We start from the raw sequence: 21,535 nt of genomic DNA, 5'->3' as shown, positions 1-21,535 counted from the left end.
TGGATTAATTTATTTTTAAGAAGTACAATATTATGAAGGATACTATTTTGCAGGGTTACCCACCTTCAGAAGAGACCTTAAACAAGAGCTCCAGATGGCTTGCCTGACTGATAATACTTAACTCAAAATCAAGAAAGGGAAATTCTCAGATTCTTATGTCGTAGCTACTGTATCTCTTACTCTATAATTATTCTGCTTCCTTGTTGTTCAAACTCACTGGAGTTATCATAATTAAAGATTTATAATTTCAGGTAATGCAGTTTACATTGCTAGATTCACACTCCATGTCTCCCCCAACCGGCAAACTCTCCCACTTGGAAATACAAACATAGTAAGTGCATGAGAACACCACCATCTGCAAGCTCCTCCCAAGTCACACATCATTATGACTTGGAGTTTTATTTTCCATCACTCAGTCCACTGTCGCTGGGTCAAAATCATGCAACTCCTTCCCAAATAGTAATGTTGGTGGAACACACGGGTGTCTGTGGTTCAAGAAAGCAGTGCTAGACTTCACCCCATTGGCACATTTGTTTAATTAATAAAGCTACACATATTGATTTGTTCTGTACATAAATTAGTGCTGGAAAGCCTTAATTTATGTGTATTATTGAGACTTTGTTCAGAAGTCATTAAGTTGGAATTTCTCTTAACTATCAAATGTTGTAATGTAGCTTTTGGGTAAAACAAAATAAAGGAGTGAATTCAGTTTGTACTTGGACACATCTTACAATTGGGTTCCAATGAGTCCAGCATTAGTAGTAAATGAAAGCCGTTTGATGGGTTATGAATTGGCTGGAAATACTGAGTTCTGGAGGTATAAGTTGAGGTTTGGTTGTGATAGGGAAGATATGAGGACTCTTCACATTGGTCAACTTTTGGAGGTCTAGGGTACAAATTAATGTTAGGTTGTTGCAGGGAAACCATGAATACTCTTCCCATTGATCAAGCATCGTAAACATTTGGCTTAAAGCTATTAGTTTTGTTGACACAGATGCTTAGACTTGGACATAATGCAAAAGATACTTCTATATACATTTTGCAGCTAAAATACTAATCAGGAGTCTCTGTACTTGTCAGGGGATAGGACACTTTTAATTGTGGGCTCTTGCCAGGACAGAAATCTGGGATTTAGTAGTTGATACTTAGTATGATATTTGCACTTGCCATGATATTGGCAGTTGATGGCTAATTCTCATAGGTTTGGGAGTTTGCTGTAAGTAATACATAGGAGATTAAATTAATTGTCATAAATTATGGCTTAGCAGTATGAAATCCAGATCAGTATTTGAATCCAGTATTCGGGCCAAAGATGATTACTTCAAGAAAAAGTGACTGGTCTTTCTTAGGTAGCAATTTTTAGCAGACATGAGTCAGCAGTAGTGGTGAAAAGTACAGTTTGAGAGAGAGAAGAGAGATAAAGTACTCCCAAGGAGGTCTGAATTATGCAGCTGCAGTAGTTGAGGCAGATAGGATATTAGAAGTGACCTTTGAAAAGAGGTTTGCATGTTTGTTAGTTAAGCTGACTAAGTTAAAATCTCAAAGAATGTTGTGAGCCAAGAAACCAGGTTCAAGAACCAGGAAGCACAGTCACCAGAAGTCCCGGGATCCACAGAAAGACAGATCAACTTGTAGTGAAACTGTGTGTCATACAATATCTCAAATAGTGAAATGTTAACCATTAATCTTTGTTGTCCAATAAATCTTGTTAGTTGTCCTTTCTGTCAATAGGTTATTCCCCAACAAGAATGTTCTTACTCCTGGGTTTAATACAGAGTTCAAATTCTATTAGTAGAGCTCAACACCCTCTTGTCAAGGGCAATTTAGGGATGGGTAAAAAATCCAGATCTTGGAAAAGGTTTCCTATAAATGAAAAATAATCTAAAACTAACATATTGTAATTTCTGGATAGAGGAAAGAATGGAATTGGGTTACATGCTGGAGTTTTGGAATATTTTGAGGTATTTTGCACTATGCTGTTACTTTGATGTTGATATGCACTTCATATATATTTGCTTTTTATGAAAAGTAAAGCTAGAAGTACGCATAAATGATAGAAGACAACTGGTATCATTGTGTGGTTTGATTGTGAATCCCTACTGAGATTATGAACTAAATGGAATACAGGAATGATGTTTCCCCTGACTAGGTATGGCAAGGGGAGGATAGGTTCAGACAGTAGTTCACAGTCTCTGGATACAGGGAAGCCACTTCTAACTGAACTGAAGTGAATTTTTTTCTCTCACAGGGTGGTAAGCCTGCAGAATTCTCTACCACAGCAGACCAGGCGACTGAATATTTTTAAGAGGGAAATAGATTTATAGAGGCAAACAGTGTCAAGGAGCATGGGTAGAAAGCACGAGTGTGGCGTTGAGATGGAAGATCAGCCATAGTCATGTTGAATGGCAGTTTGGGCTCAATAGCCAAATGCCCTACTCCTGTTCCTACTTCCTATGTTTTCTGTGTTCACAAATAGCATAGAGGATTTATAAGTTCCCAATTTAAAGAAGGGCCTTCTATGTCCACCAGTCGTACTCACAGAAAATGTATTAGTGTGCAGTTATGGCATTGCAGATAACTTTGGAGATATGCTTGCATTTGTATAGCACTTTTGACAACCTCAGGACATCCCAGACAGCTATGCTGCAACTGAAGTTATTCCTGAGAAAGCATCCAACAAGACTGTTTAATAAGGAAAGGACTTATGTGGTGCCTTTCACAATCTCAGATGAACCAAAGTGGCCATTAAATTATTTCTGAAGTGTGGTCACTCTAATAATCCGGTGTTTCTGGCAACTAATTTGTACACAGAATGATTCCACAAATAGTAATGACCAGATAAGCTTTTTATAGGCGATACTGGCTGAGGGATAAAATTGGTCAAGACACTGGAAAGAACCCTTCCTGTTCTTCTTCAAAATGATGACTCTAGACATTTTTATGATAAACTCAGAGGGTGGACAGGTTAACATTTTACCCAAAAGGTAAAATGCATTTTACCCAAAAGGTAATTTGACAATGCAGCATTTCCTCAGCCCTCAGTGCAATGGAGCGTCAGCAGCCATTTTGCATTACAAGTCTCTAGAATAGAGCCTGAATCCACAATCTCCTTAATCAGGAAACAGTACTGTTCATTGAGACATGGTTTACTTTACCAGTTGGAGTTCTGTGACAGAACTGCACAAAAGACAAAGGTCTTTATATTTGAAGGGTCAGTGGACGCCCCTTTGCTCCACTGCTCATCAGATCACACAGTCAAAGTAGAAATCTGAGAACCAAGTCAGCATCTCCAGAACATTATCGAGACTTCACAATTTTGTCATTGATCAATGATAGAAATCTCTGAAATGACATTCAGTAATCATCATCAATCAAAATTCAATGCCTTATCACTTAATGAGATATTGTGAATGAGGTAATTTTAAGGCATATCCTATGTTATGGAAGAGAGGTAGAAGGATGGAGATGACGAGGGAGAAAATTCCAGGCCTTAGGCAGCTTAAACTATGAGTGGCAATGATGCAACAATGAGAAAAATGAAGGGATTTCAAAAGGTCAGAATTGGAAGAGTGCAGAGATTGCAAGGGGTTGCATGGCTAAATAAGGTTACAGGTTTCTGAAGGGGCAAGAGATTTGAACACAGGGACTTGACATTTTAAAAGCGAGATGGTGCTGGTCCAAAAGTAAATGTATGCCGGTGAGCAAAGATGTAAAGGATTCACAGAAAGTAGCCTGAGTAACAATACTCGCAGCAAAGCTTTATATGAGTTCAAGTTCAGAAAAGGCTCAAGGTGAGAGGCTAGACAAGACAGAATTATGTTCCAAAGGTGTAGCTTCTTCACATGCTCCTTGCTGACAGGTTAGAGAAAAAAGAGCACAGAAAGAGAGGTATGGTAACATTGTTTTGTTGGTTAGATTAGACAATGTGTAGTGATAAGGGTTAGGACAATTAATCTGCTTCTCATTCAAGGATTGTGTAAATGGACAACAGACCTTAAACATTTTATGTGATAAAACCAAGTTATTTTCAACGGGACAACTCCCTTGAAGAGATAAATTAAAAAGATTTGAATCTTTTATACGTTCACTGATGTGCAGTACATTTTCACAGTTCCATCTTATCCTAAAACACATAAGCAAAAGATGCAATTTAACAAACAATTCTTCACTGCCTTTAAACAATGTATTTATAGAGTAAAATATTAAGCTGAGCATCACAGTTTTGAGAATCTGTTGCCATAATAAGAGTGTTGTTAATGGAACAAAACACAATATAGAGATCTTTCAACTCCATAGAACAAGCTCTGCATAAAAAGACATGAAGTATTTAACACCACAAGCAATAATGACATTGTGTGGGATGAGTTTCTGGTGAAACAGGCAATTCTTATGAGACCCTCAGTAAAATAAACACAGTGCCCATTATCGCAATCAGCCACAACTAACAGTAAAACTATTTTCAAAGTGCCACTAGTGTAAAACACCTGTCAAATTCATCAACCTGCCACAATCTTTAATTGTAAATTTCAATGCACATCTACCTAAGGTTGCAGCAGTATTCAGTGAAATTGTTTGAAGGTTGAAAAATAATTGTACAGAATGGTGCTTTTAATTTATGTATTAAATAGATATTAGCCTTTAGCTCCCTGCTAATACCAATGCCCCCAACTCCACAATATATCGATAGTACCAGAAAACTGTAGTCAGTTTCAAGGACAAATGGCTATACACCAGACTGTATGTAATCCGAGACATGTTATCATGTGGGCAAACTATTGTCCTAAAATTGTATTCATTGCTTTTCAGAATGTTATCAGCAATATGGCAACTGTTTCATGTGAAAAATAAAGCACTTCTGGATTTTGTTGGTTCGAGACACCTTTGCACCTGAGGTGATTAAAAAAATGGATCATTCTATGCCAGATCATAAACCATCAGTTTCAAATAATTTAAAAAGGTGCCAATTGATTAGAAATGCTGGTTAACAATGAAGATTCTTCTTCCAGTCCATTGTGTTATTTCTTCATTCCAACACTGATTTTTTACAAATATTTATGTATACACATAAATGATGCAATGGATAAACTGATGATTTGATAATCCCAGACAGATTTGTCAATGGCAAATTCTGCTGTATGGTATTAATAAAATTGCTGGATAAGCAAGGCACATTTATACAGAAAGTGACACAAGTGCTGCGAAAGATTATTTCAGATTATCAATTCGTTGAGATTAATGATGGCCTGGCTTGCCAGTCATTGTTGAGTCTGTATTCAGCACTTAACCCATGGTTTTCTGTATTGTTGTCTGCAAGGATAGATTGTCTGCACTCCAATGCTTGTTGTGTCATTTTTAGGCTGTGGTTATACTGAAGCTTTAGCATTTATGCAAAAAGAATGAGTTGCATTTATGTAGCACCGTTCATAACTGTAAGATATCCCAAAGCACTTTACAACTAATGAAGTAATTTTTGAAACTAGTCCGCTCCAAATACACAGCAGCCTAAAATACATAAAGAGCTCACAAGGGACAATGCCCTGCTTCTCCCCAAATACTAATATTGGATCTTTTGTGTCTACCTCAGAAGACAGATAAGGCCTCAGTATAAATCACATCTGACAGACAGAACCTCCAACAATGTACTGCACAGAAATGTTGTTACCGCACGAATGTGTCAAACTGGATTGTGTGCTCAAGTCTCTGGGAGTGAGACTAACCAAAACTGTCCAACACAGAGGCAAGAGTGCCACCCACGAAGCCCCAGATGTGCAGGAACATGAAAATCATGCCAGCTGCAGTATAACTCCAATTCAATCCAAAGCTGCATTTTAAGAACAATCTACAGGTAATCCACAATCTTTTACCACATTACGCAGCACTCTGTCCAATGTTATGAGGGAACTGGGGCTTCCACTCTCTGTCACTGTTTCTACCTTTAAATGAGAAGCCATTAGAAAGTACAATTATATTGATTTGTGGCCAATCTTGTTGACATCAGTGGATGCACAGATAACAGCATTAATCCAGCCTGCAGATTCTGGTGAATGTCACACAGCTTTATAACATTGTAGTTGGCTGATATTGAACCTTCATTACTCTTCTTTCTGAGTTTACGGCTAAAGTAAAAATTTACCTTTGAACAAAGGCTCAAATACTGTGGAAGAGGTTAGAATATCATCAAGTTTTATAGCACAGAAGGAGGCTATTTGGTCCTTTATACCTGTGCTGACACTTTAAAACTGTTGTCTAATTAGTCCCACTCTCCTGCTCTTTTCCCATGGCCCTGCAAATATCTTCCTTTCCAAAGTTTCTGATCAAGACCGTTTTGATTTTTTGGACTACAATCAAGCAGTTTTGCTTTCTCACGTGCTTAGGCATGCAAGAGAAGCAAATTATTTCCATTCACAATGTGCAGGTTGCGTGCCCCATTCTGGTTTTCATATTTTGTAAACCAAATAAAGAGGTTGGAGAGAGGAACTGGAGAAAGTGCAAAAACGATTTACAAGGATCATACAAGAATCAAGAGAATATTCTTATAAAGAAAGAGTGAATAGGCCAAGGCTATTTAAACTAGGATAGAAAAGGCTGGGGAGTGACTGAATAAAGAGCTTTTAATATTACAAACACATTTGATAGGGGAGATATTATAGGGGAGATGGAGGAGATGTTTGTACTTGAGTGAAAGTACAAAGTAAGACACCATAAATATGCAGTAGTCTCTAATAAATCCAATGAGGAATTCAGTTAAAGCTTCAATGACAAGAGAGTAGTGAGAATGTGAACATGCTGTCTTGTGCAAGTAGCTTGAAGGGGAAACTAGGTAAACACATGAGCAATAAAGGAGAGGTAGGATATGTTAACTGAATTGGATGAAGTAGGACAAGAAGCTCATGAAGCATAAATATTGCCGTAGATGTGTTGAGAAGAATGGCCTAATTCTCTGCTGTAAATTCAATGTAATTATGCACAATCTACGTAGCACTCTGGGATGAGTAAACTACTCATCTGGAATGCATAGTTAAATTTGTTGGTAAAATATTTCAGATAGTGGAACTTAACCTTCAATAGGTTTGTCAGAGGGTACTCGCTGAGCTTCAAGTGCACATAAACATGAAAATGATGTACAGTTTTGATTGCAATCTTCCTCCGAGCTTAAAGAAGCCAATTTTCCAATTCATGCTACTTTGGGATCCACACTGGCTGCTGATTAACTCCAGCCCAATACAATTTAAGACATCTTCATTGTATGACCGAGGAGCTTTTTAATATTTCACACTTTTTTTCTATTGCTTTGAGTGAACAGAATCCTTTATTCTCACTATTTTGTTTGTCTCCCATCCCTTTTCAAGAATACCAATGATTATGTAGGGTTATGGTTCACTGAGGGGATAATCTCCCTCAGTTAAGGTGAGTAGTTTAGTTGGTTTTGAACTGTAGGCAATAGGTTACCAGCAGTGGTAGAGAGTGTCCTGATCCTATCCATTAACTTCTGTTACAACTCTGTATGAACAGGAGTTACTGGATGGTCATCTAAAGAAGGAGCTTTGCTCATTCCCATTCAGCTCAAACCAAACAGTTCAGAAGCATTGAGGTTCACCATCAAACCCTCTTGCATCGCTGACACCAGGAATTGTGAATAGACTTAGTATCAACCTGAAATTTGCTAATCAGTGTGGATTTTTGTTCATACACACAATAAAATGCAATCATACACTGAGCTACTGGTGGAATCGTCATGATGTTCTGAACAGCAACAAATTCAGAACATTAAAACTTTACCAAATCAACAGGCTAAGGGGCAGATTTCTGTGTGTAATATATTTTTAAATATCTTTAACAACTTATTTTTCCCTTTCTTCTATCACAGATGTGGGCACTGCTGATTAGGCCAGCAATTGTCGCCCATCACTAACAGGCCTTGAGCTGAATAGCTGACTAGGCCATTTCAGAATGTAATTAACCGTTAACTAAATTGCTGTTCATTTAGGAACAAAAACGCAGTCGCTGAAAAGGCCAGCTGGTCTGGCAGCATCTGTGAAGGAGAAAACAGAGTTAATGTTTCGAGTCCAGTGACACTTCCTCAGGGCTGTTCATTTAGAGTCACATTTAGGCCGGACCAAAATAAGATGGTGGATTTCCTTCTCTTGAGGATAATTGGTGAACAGTCCATCTCTACAATAATGGATTGCAGCTGCCATGGTCACAGATTTATAGATAGAATTTATATTCTATCATATCATGGTGGGATTTGAACCTGTAATCCAAGAACATTAGGCTGAATTTCCTGAAGTGGTAGTGACATTACTACTATGTCGTCATTTCCCCACTAAAGAAACACAGCAAGCACAAATACATTTCATTCCAACCCAAAAAATCTAAGCATACACTGCCCCACTGCACTTAACCCCCTCGCCACTCCTTGTCACTGAGCAGTTAGACCTCAGCACATCATTAATCCATGCACATTGAATTGGCAGTTAAAAGAAGGAGGAGGAATCTACAGAGATAAAAGATTACTCCTTTTGAGAAAAACCTTGTTTATATTTGTTCAGTGCAAGTGAAACGAGAAAATAAATACGTATTAGCAGCTCATTCTGGTAATACTTAATGTTTCACAAACTGCAGATGTGGAAGTACTGTTGCTACTTACACCCCAGGGAACTAAGAGTATTAAAAAATTCTGAAGTAAATTGTTAGGTATAGTGTATGTCTGTGCTTGACGTATGCCAAGTAATTTTCGGTATGCGCCAAGCTCTTGCACGTGCTAAGCCTTGTAATTTACTGGACCAGTTCTGCAATGGGCCTCAGATACATTGGTTTACTTAGCTACCTGTGCTTCTCTTGCATTTAGCACTTCAGAGCTTTTTGCAAGAAAAATGCTTATCAACACAAGCACTGTATCCAAAAAAATCACAGAATATTTTTAACATTGAGCTGCATAAAGCAGAATTTTTGAAAATATCTAAACCCGCAGAATATTTGAGTCATACTATTTATTGTATACACAGTAAAATGCATGCAAAGTGAATAGTAGATTCTAGAAATAGTAGGAGATCATTCTGCCCCTTCAGCCTGTTCTGCCAGTCAATTATAGCATGGCTAATCTGCATCTTAACTCCATCTACATGCCTTAGACCATTAACAAAAAAGCCTTACAAAAAGATATCAATCTCAGGATTTGAATCCTATGAATAGGTAGAATCTCTGAGTGCAGAGTTCTACTTGTAAGAAAATTATAAATTAATTTAGAAACATCATGTTTATCATTCTGAAGCATAATTGTGAACAAAGCAAACATTTGGCTATCAAGGCTTTCAAACAATGCTGATGTGCAAACATTGAACTTTTACTCATCCTTAAGTTGGCATCTGGACACTGAACAATATTCAGTCTCGAGAATGACTGAAGAAATTAGTTAGAATTTTACACATTCACATGTATCCTGAGCTTTTGTTTCTTTTTAGGGATCTATTTTGTAGTTTTTCACATTATGCCAAATGGTGCTGCCGAAGGCGGGGCAAATGGCTAATGTTATCAATATTTATAGTGGCATGATGATAAGCAACAACACCCATTCCGTGAGATGCTGTCACCTTGCGTTGCTTTGTCATTTTCTTTTGGTACAGAAAAGTGGTATCATTGTTTTTGAAGAATTCATCCATAATTTTCCACTTCACTCTCAACTAACACCCCGAATTACTTTGGGCCTGCAGGTATTCTGCATGGAGATGGATGAAAAGTAACAATAAAGGCTCATGGCCTCAGGAACACCAATGCGCTTTCAAGCCAATGAAGTCCACTTGCTGTTTTAATGCGCAGAACACAGCAGCAAATTAAAAATCAGCAAGCTCCACAAACGCCAGTGAGATAAGACTTTTTTTACCAATGCTGTTGGAGGGCTAGCTATTGGCATGGAACACTGGGGAGAACTGCTCTTTTAAACAACACTATGGGTTTCTTAATTCCATCTTAGGGAGTAGATAATGTACTAGTTTAATGCCTTGTGTGAAAGATGCCACACCACTATTGATGCAATCCTCCCAACTTGGGAACGGGAATGTCAATCAAAAGTTTATTTGAAGTGAGACTTGAATCCACCACCTTCTGGCTCAGAGACAGGATTGAGATCTGACTTGGCACAAGGTAAAAGGTGCAGTGCATCAATTTTGACTAAACCTCAGTCTGATACACCTTACATGTGTTAAATCAAAGGCATAACTATTTCAATTCAATATCATAAATCACAGGTTCAGCAATAATATATCCGAGAATGCACTGGGGATTATTTTTAGCGACGTTAAAAAGAAAAGAGAAACAGCTGGATGTGTAGCATTGGATAATAATTCATTAGAGTTGGAGAAACAGAAATTTTAATAATTTATAGTAAATGGACCGAGAGATCAAATAGGGGTTGATTGAAGATGCCACTTACACAAGAGATTTTATCTAAAATACATCCTGAGAGCATCAGACAGCATTTTCTGCGGCGTCATTTTCAAAAGTGTTACAGTAGGACTGTCAGCACCATTGAAAACAAAGGAAAGCAGGATGTTGTAAATCAATGCAATGAATAAAACTTTCTGTCATAAGAAACAGCAAAGAACACCCTCCTTTTAAAAGATTTTTTTTAAAAATAGTGATCATCGATAAATAGGTTCTCCCTAGTGAAGGTTCGAGGATTGTTTAATCTGGGTATATTTCACACTGAAATCCTTTTGCAGTGGAGAGAATGCAAAAGCCACTCCTTCCATTTGGAGTTTCCCAAAGGGCAGTACAGTCCTGGACTGGTCGAATTCTGCACTCGTCCCGAACTCCACACCCCCAGCAAATATTGTTCAGTGGATTGTGACGATCTCTCACTGGAGGTTCACACATACACAGGTGCACACATAAGTTTGCACTCACGTGAGTAGATGAATGCATAAATACATAGTGTTCAGTATGAGGCACCATGGTCAGTGTGAGGCCCAGTGGCCAATGCGATACAAGCCACCAATGTGGAACTGAGTACTTAGAGTAAGGTACAGTGATCGGTGTGTGGTATTGTAGTCAGAGTGACACAGTGTGATGCATACTGGTCATTCAGAGGTACAGTGGTCGGTGTGAAGCACAATGGTTGGAATGAAGTACAGTGGTCAATGTGAGGTATAGGAGTCAGTGTGAGACAGCAAGCCCAATATGAGGCACACTAGTCAGCGTGAAGTGTGGATATACACACATATATGTAAATACAGGCGCACACACACAGACAGATGGGCAGAAAGGCATTGACACAGACATAAGTGCTCAAGTACAGACACAGACACAGTCACCCTATACAGGTATGTGTGCACACACACATGTACACACACACGTGTATACATGCACACATTCACACTTGCATAGGCAGGCAGCAAGGACATGCCCACACAGACATAAATATACACACAGGTATACACATACACGCATGTATACACATTCCCATAGTCACATGACAGCACATACCCCCATCACAATGCTAATGCACCCACACATACACATATAGTACACACAGATGCACACATACGCCTGTGACAAACAACATGGGTACACACATACAGGCATGCAGGTCTGCACATACAGGGACAAAGACACAGCTGCACCCAGGCGCACACACAGTACAAGTGTAGACCTATCCCTTGCGAAAGTGAAGCTTGCCTTGTTAACTGCCTGGAATGATGGAGCTGTGTTTTCGTTTGGAACTGCCGTGTGGCACAGATTGCTCGAGCCCTGGCCTCTCCCGGGAACACACACCTACCCTGAACTGGGCACCGGGCACATTCAATCAGCAGCTAATAACTGGACAGGAGGAACTGCTCCCATTCATAAATCAATGCGCAAAATAATTGCTAATACACTAGTTATCGATTAGTGCGTCGCCGCTCATTTTGTGGCGATAGCTGAGAACTAACAAAGTGACAAGGGTAAAGTGTTATTTCTTTCACACGCAGACAGCTGGGCTAGAGAAATGACTCCAGCAAACAGTAATTCTTAACTGACACCTGTCAAGATAATGGTAGCAGTCACAGCTGTCGCTGGAAAAATTCATCCCTAGTCCTGTTCATCAGTCAACCTTAACACCCCTGTCTGCGCTCAGGCTCCCTCGCTGCCGTCCGTTCTCAAAGCATTCAAAATTGCTGTTCCCCGTTTTTTTACACAAACCGTGGATGTGATTTGTTTTTTTTTGGGGGGGGGAGGAAGGGGTGGTGTTGCCTGCACAGATACAATTCCCCATTCCCCCTACATCACAGTGTCCGAGCAGTGGGTAGTGAAGGGAGGGGGAAGAAATGAATGGTCTCCCCAGGTAACAAGGGCTGAGGGACAGGATGTGCTGCCCACATCTCGAAGCGTGCCCGGAGTTTCACCTTTAAAACCTGGTGTTTAGAGAACAGCATGACCTGGGGGAGGTAGGAAATTGTTTCTAAGAGAAATGAATGCAAAATCAAAAGAAATATCACAAACGTTCGACCGGTGAGTGATGCCTTCTGCGTTAATGTTGTACGTGCAAATATAAAAGTGGATACAAGTGAATATTACTCCCTCTCCATCCTCATTGGGACAAAACTGGAAGTGATCTTCGGGTCCAGGGTGTTGCTGAGCCGCCCCCGGAGTCTCACTATGAAGCCTGCGTGTGGTCACAGAGCCACTTGCGGTTGGTTACACAAGTCCCTCGCCATCAAACCCCCACCAGTAGATGTTCCTTAATCAAGTATTTTGTTTTAAACAGATACGGGTCAAAAGTGAGGTTGGTGAGGAATAGGGGGGACGGGGTGGGGGAGCTTTGGTGTTGCCTGACCACTTGCTGTCCGTCTCTGTCTCCCTTCACCGACGCTACCCTCATCCGACTGACCGACCCCCTCTCTATTACAAAATGCAGCCCTGCTCGGCGAAACGCAACGCGTCGAAAGGTCGCTGTCGGCTAGCTTAAGCGAGGAGCGAAAAGGTGAATGATTAGGGGAAATGTTAAGGACCATAACAACGCTATGGCGCTTCGAAGGTTCTCTCGTTTCAACAATGGCTTGGAGAGTCTCCGGTCACATTTCCAAGTTTCATGGCAAGAGTTTCCAGTTTCTTGGTTTAACTGCCAAACCCTCACCTCCACCCCCCCCCCCAACCCATTCTGCACCTCGCTCCGACCATCCAAATCTAGAGATACTCAAGGCTCCAATTAAAAAAAAGGTCACCAGCAACAATGTGGGATGCAACCAAGTTATAAAAGGAAAGAGAGTTAACGTTTCAAGTCTGATATGACTCTTCTTCAAAACTTAAGTAGTTCTGAGAAGCCGAGTCATACCCGACTCAAAACGTTAACTCTGGTTCTCTTCCCTCCACAGCTGCTGCCTGACCTGCACAGTTTCTGAAGCACTTTTTTTTTCAATTTTATCACTCAATTTTGAACGGACCAACATGTACTAACCGTAATATCCCACACTCAGTAATACATTAAAACTTTACAAAATCATTTTTAATGATTTAAACATAGAAAGATAGCTAAATACACTCTTGAAAACTCAGTAACTCGCTTTTTTAGGTGTCTTTGTAAACAAGAGGATCCTGACTTCCATACTTCTTCAAAAACCTATCATGCATGCCAACTTTCCAGTAATGTTCTTATCCAGTTCAGTGATTTCCAACCGAGCTTACCAGTTGCATTTGCCTGTTTTTTTTAAGGGGTTGGTCGGGAGGAGAGGTGGGATGGTAGGGAAGGAGAATGGAGACGGAAACTTGAATTTCTAAAGCATCTTTCACAACCTCGGGACAGTCCAAAGCATTTTAAAATCAAGGGATGCCTTAGAATTTTGGCGATTCTTGTGACATAGTAAATGCAGCATCCAATGCATGCAACAGTAAGTTCCCATAAATAGCATGTGATAGCACCCAGATAGTTTGGTTTTAGTGGTGCTGCCTGAAAGATAAAGATTGGTCCAGGTCAATTTGGGAAAGGCCCCTGCTCTTTGCAATGGTACAGTAGGATAAGTTAGATCCACCTGGGAGGTCAGATAGGTTCTTACTTTAAAGCATCTTCTGAAAGAGAGACTCATTTCTAACAGCAATCAAATTATGATAACCTTTCACTCATACACCAAAATTGATCAAAGCAATCAAATAAAGACTATGTTGTGTCAAATCATAATTCTAATCAAAAATCAGGAAAGGCAAATTTCAATGAAGAAGTTCAGTTTCTTAACATGGGACACTGCCCTCACTAACACATCTGTTGGAAGACAACTGACTTGTGCACTCTTTAATTTGCCTACGTTTGCTATCAACAATGTATCCTGTTCAGTTTGCCAAATTTCCATTAGATGACTGCATCATAGCAATTTAAGGAATACCAGGGCTTAAATAATTGTCCAAGAATTCTAGCAATATTAACATCATTCAGAATAGAATTTTGTTTCTTCAAATGAAAAACATGCCTATTTCTATTTTTTACAGCTTCCGAGAAGAATTATTTTTGAACATAAGCATATTTTATGCATCAATAAATGTGGTAAATGAATTTGACTAATATAAGAAGTACCAACCTGATTCTGTATCCCCTCCTACTTAAATTAATCTATTAACACAACTCCCCACTTATTGTGAGTCTGCACAAAGTACATTTTATTTAAATCTCTGTGAAGATTCAAACAAAAGACAGCAAAACAAGACAGTCAACTACATTCAGCTAAAATTATTTACTTATTAGAAACCAGTGTGTTTATTCTGAAGGCCTTGTTGAGTTTTGGTCAACCCATAATGAGCTTTTCTTGCTTAGCATCAGCAGGCAACTATCTCACAGAGTTGGCTGAATTCTTAAATCCTGAATGACGTGCACATATTTCAGCCGAACATTGTCAACTTTGAATCTGATGGCAGATTCCCAATAGCAAATGCAAAGTGATCAAGACCCCCTACTGCGAAGCACCCAAAAGAAAGAATATCCAAGAATCAAGACACAGCAACAAACAGTATTGTAGACAGTGTACAGCACAGAAACAGGCCATTCAGCCTGACTGGTATCCATATGAGTCCGGGCCTCCTTTGTCTTATTCTATCCACACATCTTTTCATTTCTTTCTCCTCATGTATTTGTCTAATTTGCTGTTAAATGAGTTGATGTTTTTTCACCATTAACAATCCATGTAATAATGGCTACATTCTAACCATTCTCTGGGTAAAGACATTTCCTCAGTAAAAGCTCTCACATCTCAAGGGCATGATGAAAGTTCTAGGAGCACTGCATATGCTTTTTATTTGAAAACTGGGTTCTGATTCTGTGATAGTCTTTCCACCACAAACCCATGAGACATTCAGGGAAGAAAGCAAAGGAGAAGGAATGGTGGAAGTTGAATGAAAAGAGAGAGACACTCCTGAAGAGACTATGCAAGATTATGGAGATAGCAACTCCCAAAGGAAGGTCATAATTAATCTTTTTCAAAAGAAGGAGTACATCAAGCAATCAGGTTCTTGAGACCTTGTGATGGGATTGAGGTGCTATAAAAATTGTGAGAGGGAAAAAAGGCTCTTGCAAAGTAAACACAGTTGCGATGTTGGGAAATATAGCAGCCAAATTGTGTACAGCAAACTCCCATAATTGCCAATGAATTCATGATCAGAAAATCTGTTTCTTGTGTTATTGTGAACAAACATGAATCAGGTGAATAGAGGGAGCTCTTTGGCTCCTCCATCATTTCACTGGTCAGCTCTCAATCACAAAGTCAAGCATTTAAACTTTATGTTAATCGTCAAAATAACCAAGCCTCATTGATTTGTCTTTTTTTTAATAAGAGCTGTAAAAACAAAGGTTATTCAAACTGAAGAGATGATGGCCCGTCTTGGGTAATACAGAAGAAGATCAACTTACATTCTTCTCGCTGAAGAGGGATATGCAATGGTGATGGTTCAGCAATGCAGTAAAAAGGTGGGAAGAACAAACAATGTATCTGTGGATTAGACCTTAACATGTAAGCAGGAAAGAATTTGGATGAACAGATTTTCAAAGAAGTGGTGTTAACAGTGCGGACAATTTGGAGAACGAAAGATTTTCTTTTTTACGACACCCTTCACAATCTCAGGATATTCCAAAACCCTTTTAAACTAATTAAGTACTTTTGAAGAATGGATATTGTTGGAATGTAGGAAATGCAGCAGCTTAACACACAGCAAGCTCCCACAAACAGCAACATGATAATGATCAGATAATCTTTTTCAGTGGTGGCTGGTTGCAGGATAAATATTGTAGATATGATGCAGTTATTAGAAACAAGCATGTGTTTTATACTTTACTACAGAAATGTGATAATTGTCATAAAAAAGCTTCAACTTGTGGAAACAGAGTGTAATTTTCACTGCCCAACGTCACGTCCAAACTGTAACTAAAGCATTGAAGTTGTTAGCTTATTACCAAATTGGATGGGCAGAAAATCATCTTGGTACAGTGCGGGGAAATGTTTAGCAACCAATTTGCTAAAATCCACCTGAATTTCAAAATGTTAGGACATCTTTGGCTGCTACCTTGAAACTGGAAGTATCACGACATGTCATTACTATTAGAGAGGGAACAGCATCTGTGCTTTGCTTAACATTTTAGAGCGATTTACAAATTTAAAGAGTTGAATTATTCTTGATCTGAAGGATTTTTTAGATGGCAAGCAACCTGCCACAAGAAAAATGCTGTTTAAGTGAGATTTTCAAGAGGACCAGAAACATGTAAGAATCTGCTCCAGAGTACCTGCTGCATTCAGACGGACACATATTCTGAAGGGAAACTGGTAAACGATTCAATGGTTGGAGCAATTTAGTATTTCTGAAATTGTAGTTTAAACTGATACATTGCAATAGAACACAGGAATGGAAGGAGGCCATTCAGCACCTTCAGCCTGTTCCCACTTTCAATTAGATTTTGATTGATCAGTATTTGAACTGCATCTACCCTCTTTAGTTCTGTAATGCTTAATTCCCAATCACAGTTCTGAAATCATAAATTGCTTCAATAGCTTCCTAGTAGAAAAAGACCTCCATTTTCAACAATCTCTATGTGACGAAGTATTTCCTAACATCACCAATGAAGCTTTGGTTTTAAGTTTTTGCTCCATTGTTCTGAGCTTGGCCTTCAGAGGAAACAATTTCTCTCCATCGACTCCTTTACTCATCTTAAACATCTCAGTTAGAATTTCCCCTTCCAATTCACATTCACACAGATCTTAGCTTTAAAAGCATTAACAAAAATAGAACATGTTTACAATAATAGTCTGCGCCATAATCATACCATCACCACATGCTACTAAATTCAATTTTATCCTGTTGCACACATTTTTTGGCACCTCTGCCATATGAGCACAACATCTGCAGTGAGAATGGCAAGAATACTTTGCAAGCACAAAAAGGTTACATGAGACAGGAAAATGATAAGAGCAAAAAAAAAATCACGTTTATTCTTGGGTATGACTGCTCTATAATGGGTTTCAGATTGGATTTTAGTCCAATAAGGAATCATAAATGGAATAAAGAATTCAGGAGGAATTTCTTTACCCAGAGAGTGGTGAGAATGTAGAACTCCGTACCACAAGAAGTAGTTGCAGTGAACAGTAAATATGGCTTTAAGAAGAAGCTGATACAAATAAAGGACATATGTTGATGGGGTGAGAGGAAGTAAGATGGGAGTTTTGAGTGAAGCATCAACGCCAGCATACACCAATTGGATCAAACGCTTTGTTTCTGTGTTTCAGATTTGATGTAAAACCAAAATGATTCATTGAAAAAAATCCTATCAAGAAAAAATCTAAACAGAAAGTACAATTAACATTTAGATCTGAAGAAACTACCACCTCAGCTAAAATGTTTTACCCTGGCTTTATTGCTGTATTAGAAGCAGAATTACTGAGGTCATTAAGGGAGCATTGTCTCTGTGACATGATTAGTCAGGTAGCAAAGTCCATTTGTCACCTGCACCAGTAAATTGAGTTAATACTGCACTACTGGCAATAGGGACTGTATAATATCAACTTGATCACATCAAACTGACTGTGAATCTGACACCTTACTAAATTTGTCAGCATTAATCAGTAAACCTGTCACAAATCTATCAAGCTCTCAGATAATTAGGGGCTTGGTAATGATGCGAGCTATGCATCTCTAACTTTTCCCTCCTTTTTTTTAAAGTGATGATCATGAGGCCTTCCATTACAAGGGACCATTTCCTCTGATCATCTTCTTTCCAATCACTGCACAGAAGCATTGGGACAATCCCAGGCTCCTCTCCATTAGCCTGAACTCTTACACACATCTGTTGGCCCACATCTTCAGGGCCATTTCCTGCCTGTTAAACAATAATTTTTTTTAGGCACTCCTGATATTCTCAGGGAAAGAAAAGTCATCAGTTATGCAAGTTGTAGCAGTCAGACAAGCCAAGAGACAGCCTAATGAACCCATATTTCATCTATAAAATGTGCTTAAAATGCCACTGTAAAAGATATTTTACCATCTTTTTAGCTAATTTTCTATCCGTTTAAACAGCAGATGACTCAGTCATCAACTCTTCATTGCTATTACAAACCTGCATTTTGATTAAGTATGCCAAATGTCATGTACGGAAAAGAATGGGAACACTAAAGCCTGCCAACTTTTGATTGGCCATTAAAACCAATGATGTATGTGCCTGTCAAAAGAGAGACAATTAAATCAATATTGGAAAAAGTCGCCTCGACGGCTTGTTTCTATGTAAGAGCTGTCAGGACGAATTACCATGCACCGTCACGTTTGTGTCAGTTGTTCAGCCCCTTTATAAAAATATTTGTTGTTTAAAGTTGCTGATATCCAATTTCCACTGGACTTAAGTCGAGGTCTTACAATGTCATCCACATTGACCCTCCTGCACTCATCATTTCCCTTTCCAACAAAACAGCGTGTGTTCTTCAAAGTATCCCCCATCTTCGGTTTATTTAACAGACCTGTTTCACAAGTTTTCTGTTCTTTTTAAGAGGCCAAAAAGAATCCAGGTTAAGCTCATTATCTAGCGATTGAATTATATAATGTGTAAGACATGTCGAACGGGGGTTTGCTGTAGAAAGATACTGAAATCTTAGTAGGATGACGAAGCGGGGGTGATGGGAAAAAGAGGATGGGGTACAAACAAACTTAGGACAAAAAAAAGTGGTAAGTGACCTGACTTGCAGAGTTGTCACGTCAGGAACATGTGGGTTGCTATGGTGAGTGATTTATTGATCTTTATCAGGAATGAATAGATCAAAGGCTGCCTAGATGACAGAGGATCCATCATACATCAAATCAAGAATAGCAATTCTCTATGAGAAGCAGAAAGGGAGACAGAGATAGAAAACTATACCCTGTTAATTGAACCAAAACAAGTCCTTCAGAAAGGAAGCATTTTTAAAAAAATAAATCTCTATTGAGTTAATTACACGCACGATCAAGAAGAGGTACTGATGCCTCAGTCACCATTTCGGGGGGGGGGGGGCTTTCAAAATGCATCTGGAGTCTACACTGCACATGTCCTCACATTTTGAAAAGAGAGAGGGGATACCTTGCTTATTTTAACACATCCTCTCCAATATTATCAGCGCCTTCGAAACACCCCAGAAAATAAATGAAGGTACTTGACATTTTTTTTAAAAAAGCATATGAAAACGGACTTTCAATCCTTAAATTTAATCGCGACTAGTTTCCTGACATTCTGCAAGGTAAAATAAAAGATTTTTTGGGGGGCGGTATGTTGGAAGGAGGTCAAAATACAATTATTTGACATCAAATCCACGACGCAGCGAAAGGAGAAAAAAACATGACGATGACAGCAATTGACAGACACCTGACAAATTACGCCACTCACATTGGAAGGAAGAATGGCCAAAATAATATTAGCCCCCTTTCTACCAGCTTCCCCCCAGATTCCAAACAGCCGAGGGTAAAGAAATACCCACTCGAAGGTGAGGGAGTGAATATAACCCCCTCCCTCCCTCTCTCTCTCTCACACACACACCCCAAAAAAAAATCAATCTCCGCACATCCGTATGCTGCCTCTGCTACAGTCGCTGGATGGAATGCGAAACCTTCAATGCAGAAAAGTGCATGCAGTGATCGAGAGATCTTACCTGCCGATCGCCGGGGTGCTTGTTGTTTCCTCCTCGGCATACTGCCGCTCGCTTCTGCTGCCGGCAGGAGTTTCCGGAGTTACTAGTTTGCTTCTCGGTGTTCTCATACAGACCAGAATAAGGCAGGAGGAGAAAGTCTAGTCATTGATTCTTTCTTTTCCTGAACTGTGAGTGTGTGTGTGTGTGTGTGTGTGGTGGTGGTGGGGGGGGGGGGGGGGGTGCGGTTGGAATGATGTATTTTTAGGGGGGGAAGGAGATGGGAGTGGGGGAGAGAGTAGGGGGTGAGAAGAGTTGAAGCTGTTCAAAGAGGTGAGGGGGGTGCGGGGGAGGTCTATTTTTTTCTCTGTCTCTGTTGATGAGGTTTGGGCGAGGGGGCGGGGTGGGGGGGTGGGGGGGGTTGCTCTTGTCAATAAGCCGCTCCGTTAAAGCTCCTCAGCCAGCAAGAGATATCAGCGAGACTGAGAAGGGTTTCAGTCACTGCCTCATATGCATGAGATAGACGGACACACACTCCAGTTACTTTGTATCACTGCCGCTTCTTGTATCTCTCTCACTCTGCTCACTTTCAGCATTTACATCAATGTGGAAGGCATACAGCTAACGTACATCACACACAGTTGAGTGAGAGAGCGATGAACTAGTTCCCCATAATTATTATTATCAATGAGGGGGGTGAGGGGCGGTGGGTGACAGTAAACTCTCGGGTGGGCTCCGGGGAAATACAGAATATCCACTAAGCAAGACACTCTTAACTGATCCACAGAGCTATCGAACAGTATTCAGTGATAAATCCTCTTCCTCTCTCCAGCACATTGCAATGTCCTCACAGTTCAAGCTTTTTTTTTTAAAAAAGCGTAGCAGCAGCAACAATGATGAAAAATGAACTTATAGTTGCAATCCAAATTTGCTGGTATGTCTGCAGACAGAAGTACCGCCTGGTTTTAAATCTTTTCTCCCTCCTCTGCTAGTACCAATTCTCCAGACAGATATTAAGCTGTTCCTCCGCCACAAGTTAACACAAGAGGTTTTCTCTCCCCTCGTCCTCCTAATTCTCCGTGGTGTTTCCAAACTCTCAAAACGACAGCATTCCGTATTTCTGTCTACTTTAGAAACTTAACATTTCGGAGCAGCAGGCTTTTCGGGGAGTTTTATTCTTTAAATGTTGCACTTCCCCGGTGTTATTGGCAAGGCGGATTTAATAAGTCTACAAGAAACTTTTCAGTCAATTTGCAGGAAGCTGGGGAGAATCTGGCGTTATCACTCCGGGAGAAAGAGGCGCCAACTGACTTAAGATTTCTCTGAATATCTTAACGTTTATTGTCTTTGTTTTCCTTTTATTTGAAAAAAAGAGACAAACCCAGGACCTCACATTCCGGTTGCATTAATAGTATTGGTTTCTGGGTTTTTTTTCCTCTCTCGGTAGG

General features: G+C 39.7%; 1 protein-coding gene across 1 annotated transcript in view; it reads right to left on the bottom strand.

Annotated features, from left to right (window-relative positions):
* The window catches only part of tshz1 (teashirt zinc finger homeobox 1), a 231,851-nt gene extending 211,554 nt beyond the window's left edge, over window positions 1-20,297 (bottom strand). Inside the window, exon 1 of the mRNA XM_048529126.2 lies at window positions 20,112-20,297. Coding sequence (XP_048385083.1) covers window positions 20,112-20,151 — 40 coding nt within the window. The 5' untranslated portion in view covers window positions 20,152-20,297. The remainder of the gene's footprint in view (window positions 1-20,111) is intronic.
* Window positions 20,298-21,535: the final 1,238 nt, after the last annotated feature.

Source organism: Stegostoma tigrinum, chromosome 5 (genome assembly GCF_030684315.1).
Source record: "Stegostoma tigrinum isolate sSteTig4 chromosome 5, sSteTig4.hap1, whole genome shotgun sequence".
Lineage (NCBI taxonomy): Eukaryota > Metazoa > Chordata > Chondrichthyes > Orectolobiformes > Stegostomatidae > Stegostoma > Stegostoma tigrinum.
Note: the sequence above shows the minus strand (reverse complement) of the source record. Positions and strands in the feature narration are given on the sequence as shown.